At 46.2% G+C, this 16,433-nt stretch overlaps 1 protein-coding gene across 4 annotated transcripts in view; it reads right to left on the bottom strand.

Moving 5' to 3' along the window:
- Positions 1–6,660: 6,660 nt before the first annotated feature.
- Positions 6,661–16,433, bottom strand: part of GRK2 (G protein-coupled receptor kinase 2) — a 53,092-nt gene continuing 43,319 nt past the window's right edge. For all 4 annotated transcript variants that reach the window (XM_061609548.1, XM_061609549.1, XM_061609550.1 and 1 more), the window contains 6 exons: positions 15,594–15,660; positions 15,366–15,461; positions 13,351–13,513; positions 12,947–13,083; positions 12,569–12,682; positions 6,661–8,684 (listed from right to left, as the gene is read on the bottom strand). In XM_061609548.1, coding sequence (XP_061465532.1) covers positions 8,514–8,684; positions 12,569–12,682; positions 12,947–13,083; positions 13,351–13,513; positions 15,366–15,461; positions 15,594–15,660 — 748 coding nt within the window. In that variant the 3' untranslated portion in view covers positions 6,661–8,513. The remainder of the gene's footprint in view (positions 8,685–12,568; positions 12,683–12,946; positions 13,084–13,350; positions 13,514–15,365; positions 15,462–15,593; positions 15,661–16,433) is intronic.

Below are 16,433 nucleotides of genomic sequence, written 5' to 3' on the forward strand. Positions count from 1 at the left end.
CGCCCATGGCCTCCTTTTGGTTCTCAGTCTCCAGAAGGGCTGGCATAAGAGAGAGTGGGCTATTGGGCTGGCTTGGTTCCGCATACTTGTTTGCTGCGGGCGGGCGGTAGGCTTAGGCTGCAGTCTTATTTATTCCATTTATATCCCGCCCTTTCTCCCGAAGGAGGCCAGGCCCAGGGGGCACTTAAATCCACTACCCCGAGAGCACGCCTTGTTAAACTCCGCGGAATTTACGTCTGAGTAGATACTGAGTAGAGTCGTGTATTATTAGACCCTGTTTCTAGTGGCATCTTTTATTATTCGTTTAGGGAAAGAATTACCCGGGAAGGGGTCGTGGGTGGCTTCTGGTTAGCGACAAGTTCTAACCTGAAGCTTCATTTGACCGTTGGCTTAGCTTCCGATGCTATTTGCCTTGCCAGCGCTCAGCTTTGAAGCAAGTGATTAAATAAAGGAGTGCTCCTTAAGCATATGCAGAGGGCACCTTGCCATCTCTACTGAGTAGCCACAAAAAGGGCTCTAGCCAGGCTTCTTGAGCCCAGCACTTCTTATTGTAGAAATTAATCTGTCCTCTTACAACCCTAAATATGGATCATCCAGCACTTATTTAGTTTTTATTTCACACTTTGAGTCTTTCAAGCCAAAATTATCTGAGACTTGGAAAGCTCTTTACCAATGCAGTCCTAGCCACATGTACTCAGAAATGAGTCCCAATGAGTTTAGTGGGTCTAAAGTTCCAGGTAAGTGCCATCCTCTATACCCACTGAGAGTAAGGCCCATTTTGCTCAGTGACCCTTATTTCTGAGTACACATGGAGAGGATTGCACTAGCAGTCTTTCAGTCATGACTCCCTCAGGTTTTCACTGCCTGCTCTCAGCCTGCTTGGGGCCTTTTCAGGCACAACAGGAAAGAGCTGTCCTGCTGCAGACAGCCAGGCTGATGTGTTCGGTGGTTGAAGTGACAGGGAAGTTGGCACCCAGTTAAACCTGAAAAAGTTGCTTTCTCTAGGGACAGGCATATAGTAAACAGGAGGCCTTCCATGACTAGGCCTAGAAAAATGTAGCACAGGAAGCGATGAGGCACCTTGAAACAGTGAGAGCCTTTCCTTTGGAATGTGCTGGCCAAGACTATTACTATTGGAATTGAGAAATGGGCTCTGTGGATAATAAAGCCCCCATCTCCAGTCATACACCCCAGACTAGATTCCTCAGTAGGAAAGTCAGTATTTCCATTTTTGGCAGGGTGGGACTCCATTACCTTTTTAACAGCTATGCGATGGGCAGAAATTCAACAGTGAAGCTTTCGCTGATCCTGCTTCCTTTATATTGTGAAAAGGTGTCCCTGTTACATTTCCGCCTCAGATTGCTGCTATTCAATTATTAATTGCTCCTAAGGGGAGGGGGGGAATGGCAATGGCAACCCTCCCCTGTCACTCTCTCCACTGGGCTATCTAGGTCAGTTATGAACAGCCTTCCCAGCTGTTGAGTTTAGCTCCAGCCTATCTGTGTCCAGATTGTTTTGTCAAGTTCATCAAAATTCTTGTGTATATCAGTAACAACCAAGAGCCTTGTAGCACCTTGAAGATGATTTGTTGTGGCAGAAACTCTCATGGACAAGAGCGTATGACATCAGATGCATGAACTGTTATCCTCAGTTGGCAGATCATATATACATACACATTCTTATGGGGGGGAAATGTAAACAGTGGGTCCAAGTGGCTATAAAATGCAAGGGGTTGCAGTAGGTCTGTGACATTTCTGTGCAGAGCCCAAATATACAAGACAAGTATACAATGATGCATTCTCAACAGCAGTCACTGGCATTAATACTACTGATCTTCCTGTGCAGTTTATTTGTGACAGTGTTGTTAGGGTGCGTTTTTACTTTTTGAGAGAAAGATGTTTTGCATTTGTTATGAAGCCACGCTGGAGTGTCCTATGGGAAGAAAAGTAGGGTAAAAATATACAATGCAACGCTAATTTAACACTTTTATAGTGTGTGTGCAGGGGAGAACCAGTCCCCATCAAGTCCAAATTGAATAGAACACAATTTGCTGAAAATTCTATTTCACAGTTGGAGTCTTCCTTTGAAATCTTCTTTGGAATCTTTTTGTTAACACATGGTGATTTTTGTGGATATCAGAAATATTTTTTCACTGATTCTGGAATGTTGCCTATTTGTAAAGCTGAATGTTAGAAGATTCAGGACAGACAAAAGGAAGCACTTCATGCAGCACACCGTTAAACTATGGAATATGCTGCCAGAAGTGGCAGTGATGGCCACCAACTTGGATGGGTTTAAAATATTAGACAAATTTATGGAGGATAAGACTACTAGCCATAATTGCTCTGCTCTGCTGCCATAGTCAGAGGTGGTATGCTTCTGAAAACCGGTTGCTGGAAGCCACAGGAGGAGAGAGTGCTCTTGCACTCAGGTCTTACTTGTGGGGTTCCCATGGGCATCCAGTTGGCCCGTGTGAGAACAGGATGCTGGACTAGATGGGCCACTGGCTTGATCCAGCAGGTTCTTATGTGATGTAACGTTCTGTTGCATTGAGACAAATTTGTATGTCCCACAGGGCGAGCAGAAAGACTTTTGTTTGCTAGAGGTGACACATATCTTACTGTGGAGTATGAGCAGATTAATGAACCCCTGCTGTATGACTGATGTTGCTAAGTCATGTAACAGGATTGCCTCAGTGGATATCGGGCCAGAGTTGGCATACGCATTTGTTGCAGGACTTCATCCATGGGCTTGTGTCTTTGTTTGGTGACATGTTAGTTCTGGTGAGTAGCCAATTTAGGATTAGGGGGCTGTGTAGCCAAGGAGAAACCTGCCACCTGAGACATACAGAACTAAATTGCATTCAGATGGTTTTTTGTTCCTCTCTGTTCATGAAACTGCATGGCACTTTTTTTTCATTATTAAGAGGAAGATCCTCCAAAGGGAGACAGAGAACTAAGTATCAGTGGTTTCTTTTTTTATGGCCTTGCAAAGAACCTATAGCGTGTTGGTTTTACCAGTGTGTGTTCTAGCTGAGGATGTGTCTATGTAAAATTCTTGGAGGTTCCTTTGCTTTTTCTCTTAAGTGTAGCACAGAATCAGCACAACATTGGTTTTCAAATTAGTTGGTTCTAGCTGAATTTATTCCAGTTGTACTCCTGAATAAAGGGGCTGGTGTGGCACAACACTATGCTGTTTCATTTAATAGCACTGTTCTGCTAGAGTTAAGCTTGCTCCAGTTTGGTTCATGAGCAAGACTGGCCCACAGAGTTTTTCAAATCAGAACAGTGGAAATCTGTTTACTTCATTTATTCTTTTGAAATTGTCCCTTTTCATTGAACAGCTTTATCATTTTAATGAACATTGAACAGCTTTATCATTTTAATGTACTATTGTGATTTTGCCATTACCTTCCCCCTTACATTGCATTCATAGAATCAGAGCTGGAAGGGGCCTATAAGGCCATGGAGTCCAACCCCCTGCTCAATGCAGGAATCTAAATTAAAACATACCTGACAGGTGGCTGTCCAGCTGCTTCTTGAATGTCTCCAGTATTGGAGAGCCCATCACCTCCCTAGGTGATTGGTTCCATTGTCACATGCTCTAACAGTTAGGAAGGTTTTTTTGATGTTCAGTCGAAATTTGGCTTCCTGCAACTTGAGACCATTATTCCGTGTCCTGCACTCTGGGATGACCAAGAAGAGATCCTGGCCCTTGAAAAGTGCTATTGTATCTCCCCTCAGTTTTCCCCCCTCAAGGCTAAATATACCCAGTTCTTTCAGTCTCTCCTTATGGGGCTCTGTTTCTAGTCCCCTGATCATCCTTGTTGCCCTCCTTTGAACCCATTCCAGTTTGTCTGCATCCTTCTTAAAGTGCAGTGTCCAGAACTGGACACAGTATTCAAGATGAGACCTAACTAGTGCCGAATGGAGGGGAACCAATACTTCATGCAATTTGTAAACTATGCTTCTGTTAATGCAGCCTAAAATAGCATTTGCCTTTTTTGCAGCCACATCACACTGTCGGCTCATATCAACAATCCCAAGATACTTCCTGCATGTTGTATTGCTGAGCCAAGCATCCTCCATCTTATAACTGTGCATTTTGTTTTCTTTTTCCTAGGTGTAGAACTTTGCATTTATCCCTGTTAAATTTCATTCTGTTGTGTTGATCCCAGTGCTCCAGCCTATCAAGATCCCTTTGAATTTTGTTTCTGTCTTCCACAGAATTAGCTATCCTTCCCAATTGTGTATATAGTATATTTTTAATATATGTGCAATATACTCTTAGTTCTCTCTGTATATATGATTTGTACATTGTTGCAATTTTTCAGCATTATAATTTATAAGGCTGCATACCTCCCTCCAGGAATAGGGATTTCTGCTTCAGAGCAAACACTACTGTAGCCCAACTTTTCTCCTGTACGGACACACATACCCAGCTTTGCCTCTAATGCAGATTTTCTTCCCTTCCTCCCCATGCTTGGGATAAGCGTTTTGCTTTTTAAAAACATTTTTTCAGGTGCTCAGCCTGTTTATCCAGGGAGTAAATGTTTATTCAGCAACTTTTTTTAAAAAGCCAATTTCTCCCACCACACCCACACTTAAATCATTGGTCAGGGAAGAGGGAGTCCCACATGGGCCAGCCCATCAGCAGTTGAATAGCTGACTGATACCAAGGAAGGTGACTTGGTGATTGTCCAGGGACAACCAGTCAGCACTCTACACTAGCTTCCTCTGGAAACAAGAACCCATTGCTGCTGACCATGATTCAGTTTAGATGCCTGTCCAAATTGAGGTGAATGCAGTTCATAGCAGGCTCACTGATCAGGCTACATACACCTTCAGCCAGTCTAATATGTATAGATGGGTTTCTTGTTTCCGTTCCCTTTTCCCCCCCTTTCTGTATTGTTAGAGGCAGGGCTTATGCTTCAGAAGAAGGTCGTTGAAGGAACAGGCTGATCCTACAGACAGATGTCAAATTGGTTTGTGCTGTTTAAAAGAGCACTGGGGAGCAACACCTCTACAGCTGCTGCTGCTGAAACATATAATCCACAACCCCTCTCCATCCCTTAAAATGTTACAAAGGATAGTTGGGTGCAACCCTTGGCTCAGACAATGAATAACTAGACCACACGTTCCAAGAGCTGCCCCAAACACTTGTCTAAGAAGGCTGCAGCACAACCACTCACATAATAGCTGCCAACTATGTAATGCAGTACAAGAGTCATCCCCCAAGATACTTTGTGACACCAGAGAGAGTGCTGGGCCATAAACTCTTGGATCACCCAGTGGCATTGGCAGCTCATGCTTGAGGTGCAGCTAAGCACACACACACTGCTTTGTTGATGGTCATTGCTCATGACCCATCATCGTTATTTCTAGCATCACAAGGGATCTTGAGGAACACCTCTTGTATCTCAAACAGCAGCTGCTGGTTACGGGTTGCTTGCTTTCTCCTACCCTATTGTCACAGACCCCCGTTGAAATTCGCTGTAAGTGATACATTTCTCCCTCCTCCCCTACAAGCCTTTTTATTCTTCCATTAAAAAAAAATTGGGGAAATTTATGCAAGGGAGTGCGCATGTAGCCAGGATTTATGAATAACATAATACCACACCTTTCTTCTCTGCCTCAAACCTATTCTGTTCAGTGCAGACAGACACCATGCTATTGATTTGACACCAAAGATCATGCAACAGCCAATGCACGCTAGTGACATACTTTCAGTGGTCAGTTTCCCCCACAGGACCTTTCTGTGAACCAACCTTGCTTTACCACTTCACATTTCCCAATTTAGAAGGCAAGGAGGCCACTAGGTCTCTCAACATTATTCTAAAGCTGAAGCCAATTACATTTTCTAATAGGTATGCTGTGATTTTGGGCAAAAGGGAAATACCTATTTTTGGAAGACAGTCTGAAGCCAAGGAATGCGAATTTCCCTTTAGCAATACCACTGTTCTTGATGACAGTTAGAAAGTCTTCATTCATAATTATACAGGTCAAAGACATAGCAAAGCAACTACATTAAAAAGGGTGCCTATTTCAGAACTTGAATTTAGGAAAATTTCTTTTTTGCTTAAAAGCTGCAGGGGATCAGAGAGGCAGTATATACCAAATTGCCCCTTACCCTAACAGTCTGCTCTGCTTGATATTGTTTGCAAAGCCTCACCCGTAACTCATATAATAGCATTGGTTACCTAGTGTGATGCAAATTCTTAGCCTATCTGTGTACTTCCTGCCACAGGCTCCTACGTGGATACTTCACTAGAGAAAGGAGAGTGAACACCCATAGTCCCATGGCAAAACATATAATCTGCATGTATAAGGCCCCAGCTTCAATTTCTAGTCTTTAACGGACTTGGGGCTGGATTCTGCCAGTCAGAACAGATCAGCCTTCTTCAACATGGTGCCCTCCATGTGTTACTAGACTACAACTCACATTATTTATGACCATTGGCCATGTCGGCTCAGGCTGATGGGAGCTGCAATCCAAAACACCTGGGGCGGGGGAGGGGGAGATTACCAGCCTGGGAAAAGTTGGAATAGATAATGTTGAGCTAATGGTCTGACTCAATATTAGTCTTAGATCTATGTCAGTGACATGTTTTATGTGTTCTGGTGATAAGGGCCACAGAAGAGCCTACATTTTCTAGCTCTGTGGATTTTGGATTTTTTTATTATAAAAACAGTCTTTTATCTCACTCATTAAAATCACATTCAAAAATCGACAAAAAATCCATAATAATAACCCAGAGAGACAAACCAGAGATCAATATTTACAAACACTGCAGGGAAAGGGGCTCTGTTCCACCCATCCCCTTCCAGGGCCAATCGCCTTGGAAGGAATGTGGGAGTCTGGCGGCAGAACAGGCAAAACTCATCACGTGAGGGGGCATGCAGCAGAGGCAATTGCATGCGCTTGGGGCATGAGACCATGGGGACAAGACCTGATCCCCATCCGAAAGCCATCCACCCTTAACCCCTCTGTTAAACCACAAATGGAGGCAGAAGGGGGAGGGGCACAGGGTTAATTCGACGTGAGATTTTCCTCAATTCTTTGGGAGAATCATAACACTGCTGCGGGAAGAGGAGAGGGATCTTGGGCTGGAGGGGAAAGAGTGGGCCTGGTTTTTCCACACCCAGCTTGGCCCCCTTGGCACAAAGATATTTACAGAATCCTTCAGACATTTGGGAGTTGGCACAGGGCCTCAAGCAGGCTCAGCTTCCAGATACTGCACTCCCACTCTAGGCTCAGCCCAGAGAGGCCCTGAGCAGAGCACTTGGGCAGCTCAGAATCTCTTTTGGCATGAAATCTGCTGCCCCCCTCTTTTTCCACAGCAAAGCAAGATGGGGTTTGGCAGTAGAGTAGAGGCAGTTCTTATCCTACCCCAAAGAGAAGAGTCAGAGGAAACAGTACAGACCGGGCAAGTTAAATGCAAGAAACTTGTCCAGATTTGGCCCAAGGTTACAGGGAGAAAGACTTTGCAGATTCTCCCCTGGGTCAGCTGGGACGGGTACAACCATAATCTTGAAATTTGGCACAGATGATAGAGAATGCTTATGACAGCACAGGTAGACAATCACAATTCTAAGGCTGCTGCAGCAGGAGCAGCCACTGTTGCAGCTGCTGCCCCAGGTAAAACATTTCAGGTTTGGAATGACATTTTGTGGGACAAAAAGAGAGCACAGGGAAGGATGAATGACCTGGACTCAGGAACAGAGGCCAGGGAGGAGAACAGGAGTAAGCCTTCATTTTTGTTAGACATTTTTGTTACAGCATAATCGTTTCAAGGGAATTCCTTATCACCCTCTAGAGTGCAAATCCAGCCAATCCTGAAGGAGATGCTTATGACTGCCTAACCAATATTCTCTGAGCAGTGGGTAGCAGCAGTGGAAAACACACTCTCTTGAACTATCCCTGCCAGAACCAGAGCACCCTTTCTTCAGGATCTGCTGCGGAATTGTTGCCAGAGGCTGGCAATGGAAAATAACCGGGTTGGGAATTCAGATTGTCATGCTGATATGTCTCTTCATCTCTGCTAGCGTAAAGGGACTCACCTCAGCGGACATACTCTCCCACACACTCCACGGGGAGCAAGGCCTAAGCTAGCAGGCCCTGTGATTCTCCTCATATACGCACTAGCACATGGCTGGCGCCCACAGGGAGGAAGTAGGAAGTGCTCAAGATGCATGGCATGCCTCAGAACATCTACTTCTGTTGGTCCTGTTTAGAGGCAGGGCCTTCATCCCAGCATTCTTTTGTGGGGGAAGGGTAGACTTATCCACCTTACCAATCAGGTTCTTTCCCCTTAAACAGGTATCAGTCCCCATGTGGTGGGGGATGGGGGAAGCCTGTCCCACACCTTCTGGATGCCCCACCCCCTCGCTATAATACCCCAGGGGGCTGGGGTGGACGTCACAACGATCAGCAAAAAGAGACAGGAGAGAGGGTGGGGACGGTGGACAAACCCAGCCGAATAAATTAAGGATGGGAGAGGAAGTCAAGGAGGGTCAGAGGCCATTGGTGCTGCTGCTGCTGCGCTGGATCAGAGGGACCTTGCTGAGCTCCACCACTGGAGAGCGGGGCTTGTGCTTCATTTTGGGCACCCTCTGCAGCAGCTGCTGAGCTTCCTGATAGGCATCGCGCAGCTCCTTCTTCCACTGCACGAGCTCTGGGTCGCTCTGTGGAAAAAGGCAATAGGATTAGTGTGGAGCCCCAGAGGGCACAGAGAAAACACACGTCAAGTAGCAGCAATTACTTTGCTGGGAGCTGGAGACGGCATCAGCCATTTCAGGCCCTACAATTGGCAGGGGAGGCGCTGTTGGTGGTGCCAGTGCTGGCTGTTGCCTGGTTTCCATTTATACTGACAAAGCCTTCTCGATGGTGGCTCCCCTTTCCTGGAACACCCTCCCTGGCAATATGAATCTATCTTCCTCATTATTAAAAACATTCCTGTTCACCCAGGCATTTGATGACTGAAAAATACTGTTCCTGGCAACCTTGAAATGATTAGCTGTGAGAGTATGCAATTGTTTTTAAATGTTCTTAATGTTTTCAGGTGTTTTTAATTGTTTTTAAATAAATACAATTTAAAGTAAAATTAAAGCCTATCTAACTATATAATATTTTTGTTAAATGTCATGCTGCAGTTTGCTTGGCCACAGACAGGTGGTGCTGCAAACTGCAGCATGACCCAGCTGTGCTGGGCTCAAGGCTGGGGGAGGGAGTGGAAGGAAGGCAGGTGGCTGGATGAGACCAAGTGGACAGCAGGAGAGCAAGCAGCAGCGTGCCTCAGCTGTGCTGGGCTCAAGTCGGGGGGGGGGGAATGGAAGGCGCCCAGCTGGGTGAGACTGAACGGACACTGGGAGAGTGAGCGTGCAAGCAGTGGCCTGGGTGACCCACGAAGCCGCTTTATGGGAGGCTTCGGTGTCGCTTCTGCAAGGCCTCCCCTTCTCCAGGCCGTGGTGGGAGGGGAAAGGAAGGAGGGTGGGGGAGAACAGACAGAGAGTAGAGGGAGGGGAGAGATGCTTTAGTGACCTGGGGGAAAGTATGCAGGGGCTGAGCCCCTGGTTGTTTTAATTTTTTTGATGTTTGCCATCCTGGGCTTGTTTGGGAAGAAGGGCAGGATCTAAATTTAATAAATAAATAAAATAGTGAAGTCTCATCAGCCTATTGTTCACGCAAAACAACACAGAGAGACTGCAAAGCAATGGAAGACTTTGCCTTATCTGGATTCTCAAATACAAATACTCTAGAGTCGGCTTCATCCAGCTTTACAAAAGTTTATGCCATAATAAATGTGTTAGTCTTTTGAGGAGCCATAAGACTGTTAGAGTGGCTCTGAAGAGGAGGACTAGGATGCAGGGGAGGGGCCCAGTGGTCTGCAGGGGGAGCCCAACGATGCTGAGGAGGGGCCCAGAGGTCTGGCGAGTGATAGTCCCACCCCTGTGATGCAGGCTGCTGTGGATGAGGCAGAGTAACCAGGTGAACTCCAACTACCCCACTTCCTGAACACGCTGTCTCCTGAACCGCCTCCCGCCCCATCCCATCATCGATGTGTGTGTAGAGGGGCATGAGTGCTCAGAGGCGGAGCTTGGGAGTGAACTAGCCAAGGTGTGTCTGTTTCCATTGCTACGGATGTGCCACTGCCTGCACAGGCACAAACAGATCAAGTCCTCTTTCCAGCCAACTTGTGGGAGTGCCTGGTTGCTTGCCTAGTCTCAGTCTGAGAGACCATTCCCACGCAAGTACGGTGCCTGCCCCAGTTTTACTTAAGGGGCTGGGGAGTTGTTGTGTCAAATTGTTGCGACAATGTCTTTGCTTGAGTAACCATGCCTTGTAGAGATCCAGAGACTTGTGTGACCTGTAGTCTGATCTATGTACCGCTGTCGTGTGAAGTTCTGAATTAATGGTAACAGGGAAAAACATGTCAGTGATCCTGTGTCTGATTCCAAGGAGGGTAGCCAGGACAGCTACCTTTCTGGACGTTGTGTGCAAATGGTTAATGCTTCCAGGAATTATTTCCAAATGGCACCTTCCTGTGCCAGCCCATTAGCACCAATACTTTCTCCCTGTAGAGAAGGGATCGAAATGGGAGACAAAAGGGTCTCAAATCCAGCCTCTTGAGCTTCCCAGCATAGGCCCTGATCACAAGGAGCCTTTTGCCATCCATCTTAGATGCTTCCTCCAGCATGAACCAACACCCAGGCAACAGGCTGTTTAATCCCCACGCACATTGCCTGTGCTATGACAGTGGAGGCTCTACCTGAGTTCTTTTCCTGTTATGCATAACAACTGCTCCATCACATTTGCCTGTGACTTGGCTTTTGCATGAAAGTCAGAGCTCAAGGGTTATAATATTGGGAAGACTCTACCAAATCCCTTGTTGCTGTTCACACTGGAGTAGAGGGGGCTAAAAAAGCCATTTGCCTATATCTGGAGTCATGTGGGAGTGAGATAATGAATGCAATAAATGATTACGAAACTTCCCATAATTCGAAAGATGGCCTCTGTTAAAAATTAGTTTCCAGAGCTCTAATTATCATCTTTCAACGGTGCGGCATGAGAGGGAGTAAAGGTGCCTTTGTAAAGTTAAGTTGAGGCAGAGTCACCCTTTTTTTGTGGGGGGACACCTCAGCAAAATGAGCTAATGTTTTAAAATAAATAATAAAAAATAAATTAACAATTTATTGGGGGACAATGTGTGTGTGGGTATCCCCTCTTGGGGACTGGATCTGGTCCATAGATTAACCACTCCTGCTACACAAACTTATCTGGGGGGGAAACCCTACTGAACCCAAGAGAACCGAGTCAACAAGTTTAAGATTGCACTGCAAATGGGTGTTCCAGCAATTAGAGATAAACCTCTTATACCCACACAAAGTCCTGGTCTGCCAATATGATAATGTAAGCTTCCCCAGCTCCTCTAGCCCTACAAGCTCTAATAGAATTGTGCAGATTTAGCTAAATTCTATGTCTACTGAATATATGTAAATAATTCTGATTGTAGAGAAAAATATTCTCTTTTTGATGCAGAGCACCTCCTATTTATAATCTTCTAAAACATGAATTAGCAACTGAACAAGACATTTCCCCCCTCACACACACAAAGATTGAGAAGGGACCCCCCACTTCCTTCATCAGCCTACAGGGGACCTCATAACCACAGAATTCAAGAAATCGCAGAACAGGAAGTATCACAGGCGATCTTAAAAGTGAAATAGAGTAAGAAGCACAAGTGTTTTTAACTTCCTGTTTTCTGCTCTCATCTAGTTCCTGTCTCCCCTTCTCGCTCTCCATAGCCACCCCCACATCAGGTGTTCATCCTCTTGTGAGAGTAGTTATGAAAGGTCTATTTCAGATATGACCCATACAGAAACTAGGAGATGCTTGTGCCTCCGATTCTTCCATCTGCATCACATCTGAAGATGTTTAGGTTCAAATTGCTAACTGTAAGAAAGGACCAGTCACCTTTCCCCTGATCTCACCTGACCAGAATGATCTACCAGATCAAGACCACAAAGTCAGGAAGGGGCCTGTCGAGCTAATACCTCTAAGCAAGTGAAACACGGCATAAACTACAGGAATATAGACAAACCCTCCTGATCAGGAAGACAGGAATCAGACCATGTAGCACATTGGCTAAAACACTGAGCTGAGAAATCAGGAAGCCTCTAAGTTATAATCTTACCTCTGTCATGAACTCCCTGGGTGGTCATATGCAAGCAGAGTTCTAACCTCAGCCCCTACTCCACCCCCGACAGCTGCAAAATGGGGACAATAACAATGATCTACCTTACAAAGCTCTTGCAAAAAATCACTGAGATAATGTATGTAAAGCACTTTGAACAACCAAGACATACTATACCATTATGAACCCTGCTCACTCATCAAAGCATGCCAAGGGAAACGGGGGGCTGGCAATTCCATGCTACCCATCACGATGCTTGAGGGGGTCCAAGTGAATTCTATACAGCCTGCAGGCGCAAGGTTTTGGCAACCTCTCTACTTTCTGGTCTCTCTTCTAGGAGAGGCAATGTATGTGTGTGGGGGGAGGGAAACTCACGTCACACTGCAGGACAAACTGCTTGCCTCCCCGGATCTTTAGGAGGATGCACTTTCGATCCTTTATCTGTGTCTCCTCAACTGTCTGGATCTCTTCCATGGTGAGCAGGGACTGCTGTTGAGGAGTGCCAACAAATCTTTGGTCAAAGAAAGAGCCACTGACAACCCCAAGTTAAACGCGCATTCTGAATCCCTTGCCCATATCCAGACGATCCCTCATCTAGGCCCTGCGAACAATGCCTGGCCTTAGCCCCACTCCCCTGTACTCAAGTAAGCCACAATGAAACACTTGTGCGCGTATATGGCAAGTCCTCAGCCCCACCCTAAACCTGACATTTTCCTTTCCCCTTTCCCCCTTGGAGTTGAGCTCTTCTCTTACCGGGGATTCTCCCTCTCCACGCCACTCCAACCTGTTTGGGAAGAGGTAGAAGTACCGCCTCTGCCACTGCGTCAGGAAGGGGTTCCCCAGTTTTGACATGTAGCCATGCATAATGCAGTCCTTGCCCAGGGCGTAATCTGTGCAGGAGAGGGAAAGGGAAGAGAATCGAAGACAGCAATGAGGCAGGGTCACCAGAGAGCAGGAGAGGGGCCAGTGCCCAGGTCATCTAGCTACGGCTCCTCTCTTTGGAACAGCAAAGATTTTCCAAATGCAAACGCCCTGCGAACGGTCTATGTTCTAACAGGCAGAGCTGGGCGGTGGGGGTGCACTCTGAGCACAGAGCAGAGCTAGCCTGAGTAAGGGAACCAATCACAACCTGTTCTACAATTAGCATTGGGGCTCACCTTCCTCATGGCCCAACTGCTTGTTCTTGGCTCTTTTGCGAGCCTCCAGCTTGTCAGTCTCGGCGTTGACTGTGTCGAAAACGGTCTCTGTCACCTCCTGCTGCCAGCGCTCTGAGATGATGAGTGGAAAGTTGCGATAGAGCTCCTGGTCGCTGTCCAACAGCTGGGATGAGAAGCAATTTACGTTACGATGTTTCCAGAGTAAGAGGCATAGCGCCTCCGAACACCAGCTGCTGGGGAACAGCAGCAAGAGAGGGCTATTGCCCTTGTGCCCCATTTGTGGGCTCTCCAGAATGATCTGGTTGGCCACTGTGGGAAACATGATACTGGACTAGATAGGCCTTTGGTCTGATCCAGCAGGGCTCTTCTACTGTGGGTGAGCTCCACGTCTTCCTTTCCATTTCCATCTTAAGTAAAGTACTTCACATAGTTATTTGCTCCAGCTCTGCCACATTTGTCTTCTGCACTACTCCATCTTCCCAGCCTATACAACATCTTCTAAAGCCCCAACCCTCCTGGTTTCCCCCAATCAGTTCCCAGTGTATATCCTCAGCTTCCTCCAGTTCTCCCCCAAACAGCTCGGAGACAACACCTCTCTACTTCAAAGATCACTTCTCCCCACATGAACTAATCCAGACACTGTGTGCATCACCTGAAGCCTTTCACTCTGTGCCCCCTCCGAGAGATGTGCAGAGGATGACAACACAAGAACGGGCCTTATCGGAGGTGGCTCCCTGCGTGTGGAATGCTCTCCACAGGAAAGCAAGCCTGGTGCTACCATTGCCTGTATTTAAGTGCCAGGCAAAACCATTTTTATTTACTCAGGCCTTTGGCCCTTATTTTTAGGATCATGAGTAATTTCTGTGGCCTCTTTTTGTGCTTTTCCTTTTAATGGCGTTGGTAGGATTTGCCACATATAGATATCTATATATATATTAGTGTTTTTAGGCTCATGATTGATTGCTGTTCTTTTATTTTTGTTGTTATTTCTGTTCGTTACTCTGTCTTTGAGACTTTGAGTCGCTTTGAGACACTTTTGTGTAAACTAACAACTACAGGAGCCCTTCCAGTTTTTCACTTTGGTAAACACTCCACATAAAATTCAGCTAACACTAAAACCCAAAGCATCTGGATGGCTGCTGGGGTAGACATTTCTTAACCCTCTCCAAGCATGCATCTCACTTCAAGTTAGCAGGCTTCAAAAAATGTCCCATTGCTTCCTGAAACTCACCACCTTTGCTCTACAATAGGGAACAAATAGTGACAGCCCAAGCCTTGTGGTCAGTGTGTGTGTGTGAAAGGGCGTAATTTAGAATAGACGTTCTAGATTCTAGGGATGCAGCAATCACATGACAAACTCCTTTCACATGGAATAGTCTGGCTAAGGCCAAACATCCTCGTTTAACGTGTATTACCAAAGATGGCATGCTGGCCCCCAGTTCAAGTAGCTCTTCAAAGGATTAAAACAAATTCATGGCTATTAACCATGATAAATGTTCAGAGGCAGAATAGCTCCAACTGGTAGAGGCAAAAAAAGAAGGGGGCGCTATCTCCATCTTGCTCTGCTTGTGAGTCTTCCAGTGTCTGTGGCTGGCACTAGAGACAGGATGCTGGGGTAGATGGTCCAAACCCAGCAAATCACTCCAGGAACATTCCTTTGTCCGCGGTAAACGTGAGGACCCTTTGGCCCTCCGCATGCTAAAGTACAGTTTCCATCACCCTTGGCCGTAGGCCATGCTTGAATGGGCTGATGAGAGGTGTAGTTCAGCACCGTCTGGAGGACCAAAGGTTCTCCACTCCTGGTCTGCAGTATGTCTGTCCACCCAGTAGAACTGTTGCCTATACTCTGCTGCCCAAGCCCTCACCACATACTTGGAATTAAATCTGCTCTGAGTTCCTCTTTTGGAAGAAAAATGGGATGGACACACACACACGAGAGCAGAAGAGGCAGCTGCAGCTGTCCCAGCAGAGTACTGTAACCCTAGGAGAGAAGATTACAGCCTTCCCCCGTATACCTTGATTCCTTTAGTGTCCTCTTCGTCAAAGGAACCAATGTCAAAGGCGTCAGCTGCATTCACCTCCCCCCGCGGTGGGATCAAGGGCGGTGGATACTGGGAAGACATTACGGGGGAAAGTCAACAAAGGAGCAGAAAGGAGTCGCCCTTCCCCTTCAGTTCCTTCCTTCCTTGTCATGGCTAAGCAGAGTTTCCCCTCCCCCCCACTATCCTTCCTGTCCTACTCACCTTCTGGAGGAAAACCATCTGCCAGTCTAGACCCTGGAAGAAGGAACTCTCCTTTACCTCAAGCGCCCTGTTGGAAAAATGGCAACAGATTATATTGAGTCTCCCCTGCTCCTTTGACCCCTGAATAGTTAGGGCAGGGGGAGGCATGTGGGGCCCTCCAGATGTTGTGGACTACAACTTCCATCAGCCCCAGCAAGCTGGTCTAATGGTGAAGGAGGACAGGAATTGTAGTTTATAACTACATAAGCATGTTGGCTACCCCTGGGTAGAGAAAAGCTTGGAAATAGCTTATCATGAATGGCAAACTGAACTAGAATGCTTTGTGTTTGTCTACCTGCTCAGCAATTTCCTTTGAAGAAAAACTTGTTTAGCAGAAAACATACCAGGATACAACTTGGCCTAACCAATTGCATCTTTTGGCTTTTACCGCCTATGTTAATTCACCTTAGTGTGTCTTATTTTTTGAATATTTTTATTTGTGTTTTTATAACACAAACAAACAGTAAACATTAAAAAGAACACAGAGGTATACAAAAGCCCAAATAGAGTCTTTCCTGATTCATTTTTGTTGCGTGATAAGAGTCCTTCCACAGGGAGCCATGGGTAGTCGGTGGTTTGGGAGTTGAGTGAGAGGTATTTACGAATGAAATGACTAGCGTGCCTTGTTTGCTCCAGAAAACTGAGCTGTTCCGTTTTGTTGCAGCAAAAAAGAGACCTTAGGCAAGGTAGGGCTGTGCATATGCTGCAATTCTGCAGGTCTGTAGAAACAGTGCAGAATATGATACTGGGTGCAGATTTCTGAGAATTTCAGATATCATTTTTAAGGAAAGCAATTTTCTA

This window comes from Rhineura floridana, chromosome 2 (assembly GCF_030035675.1).
Source record: "Rhineura floridana isolate rRhiFlo1 chromosome 2, rRhiFlo1.hap2, whole genome shotgun sequence".
NCBI lineage: Eukaryota > Metazoa > Chordata > Lepidosauria > Squamata > Rhineuridae > Rhineura > Rhineura floridana.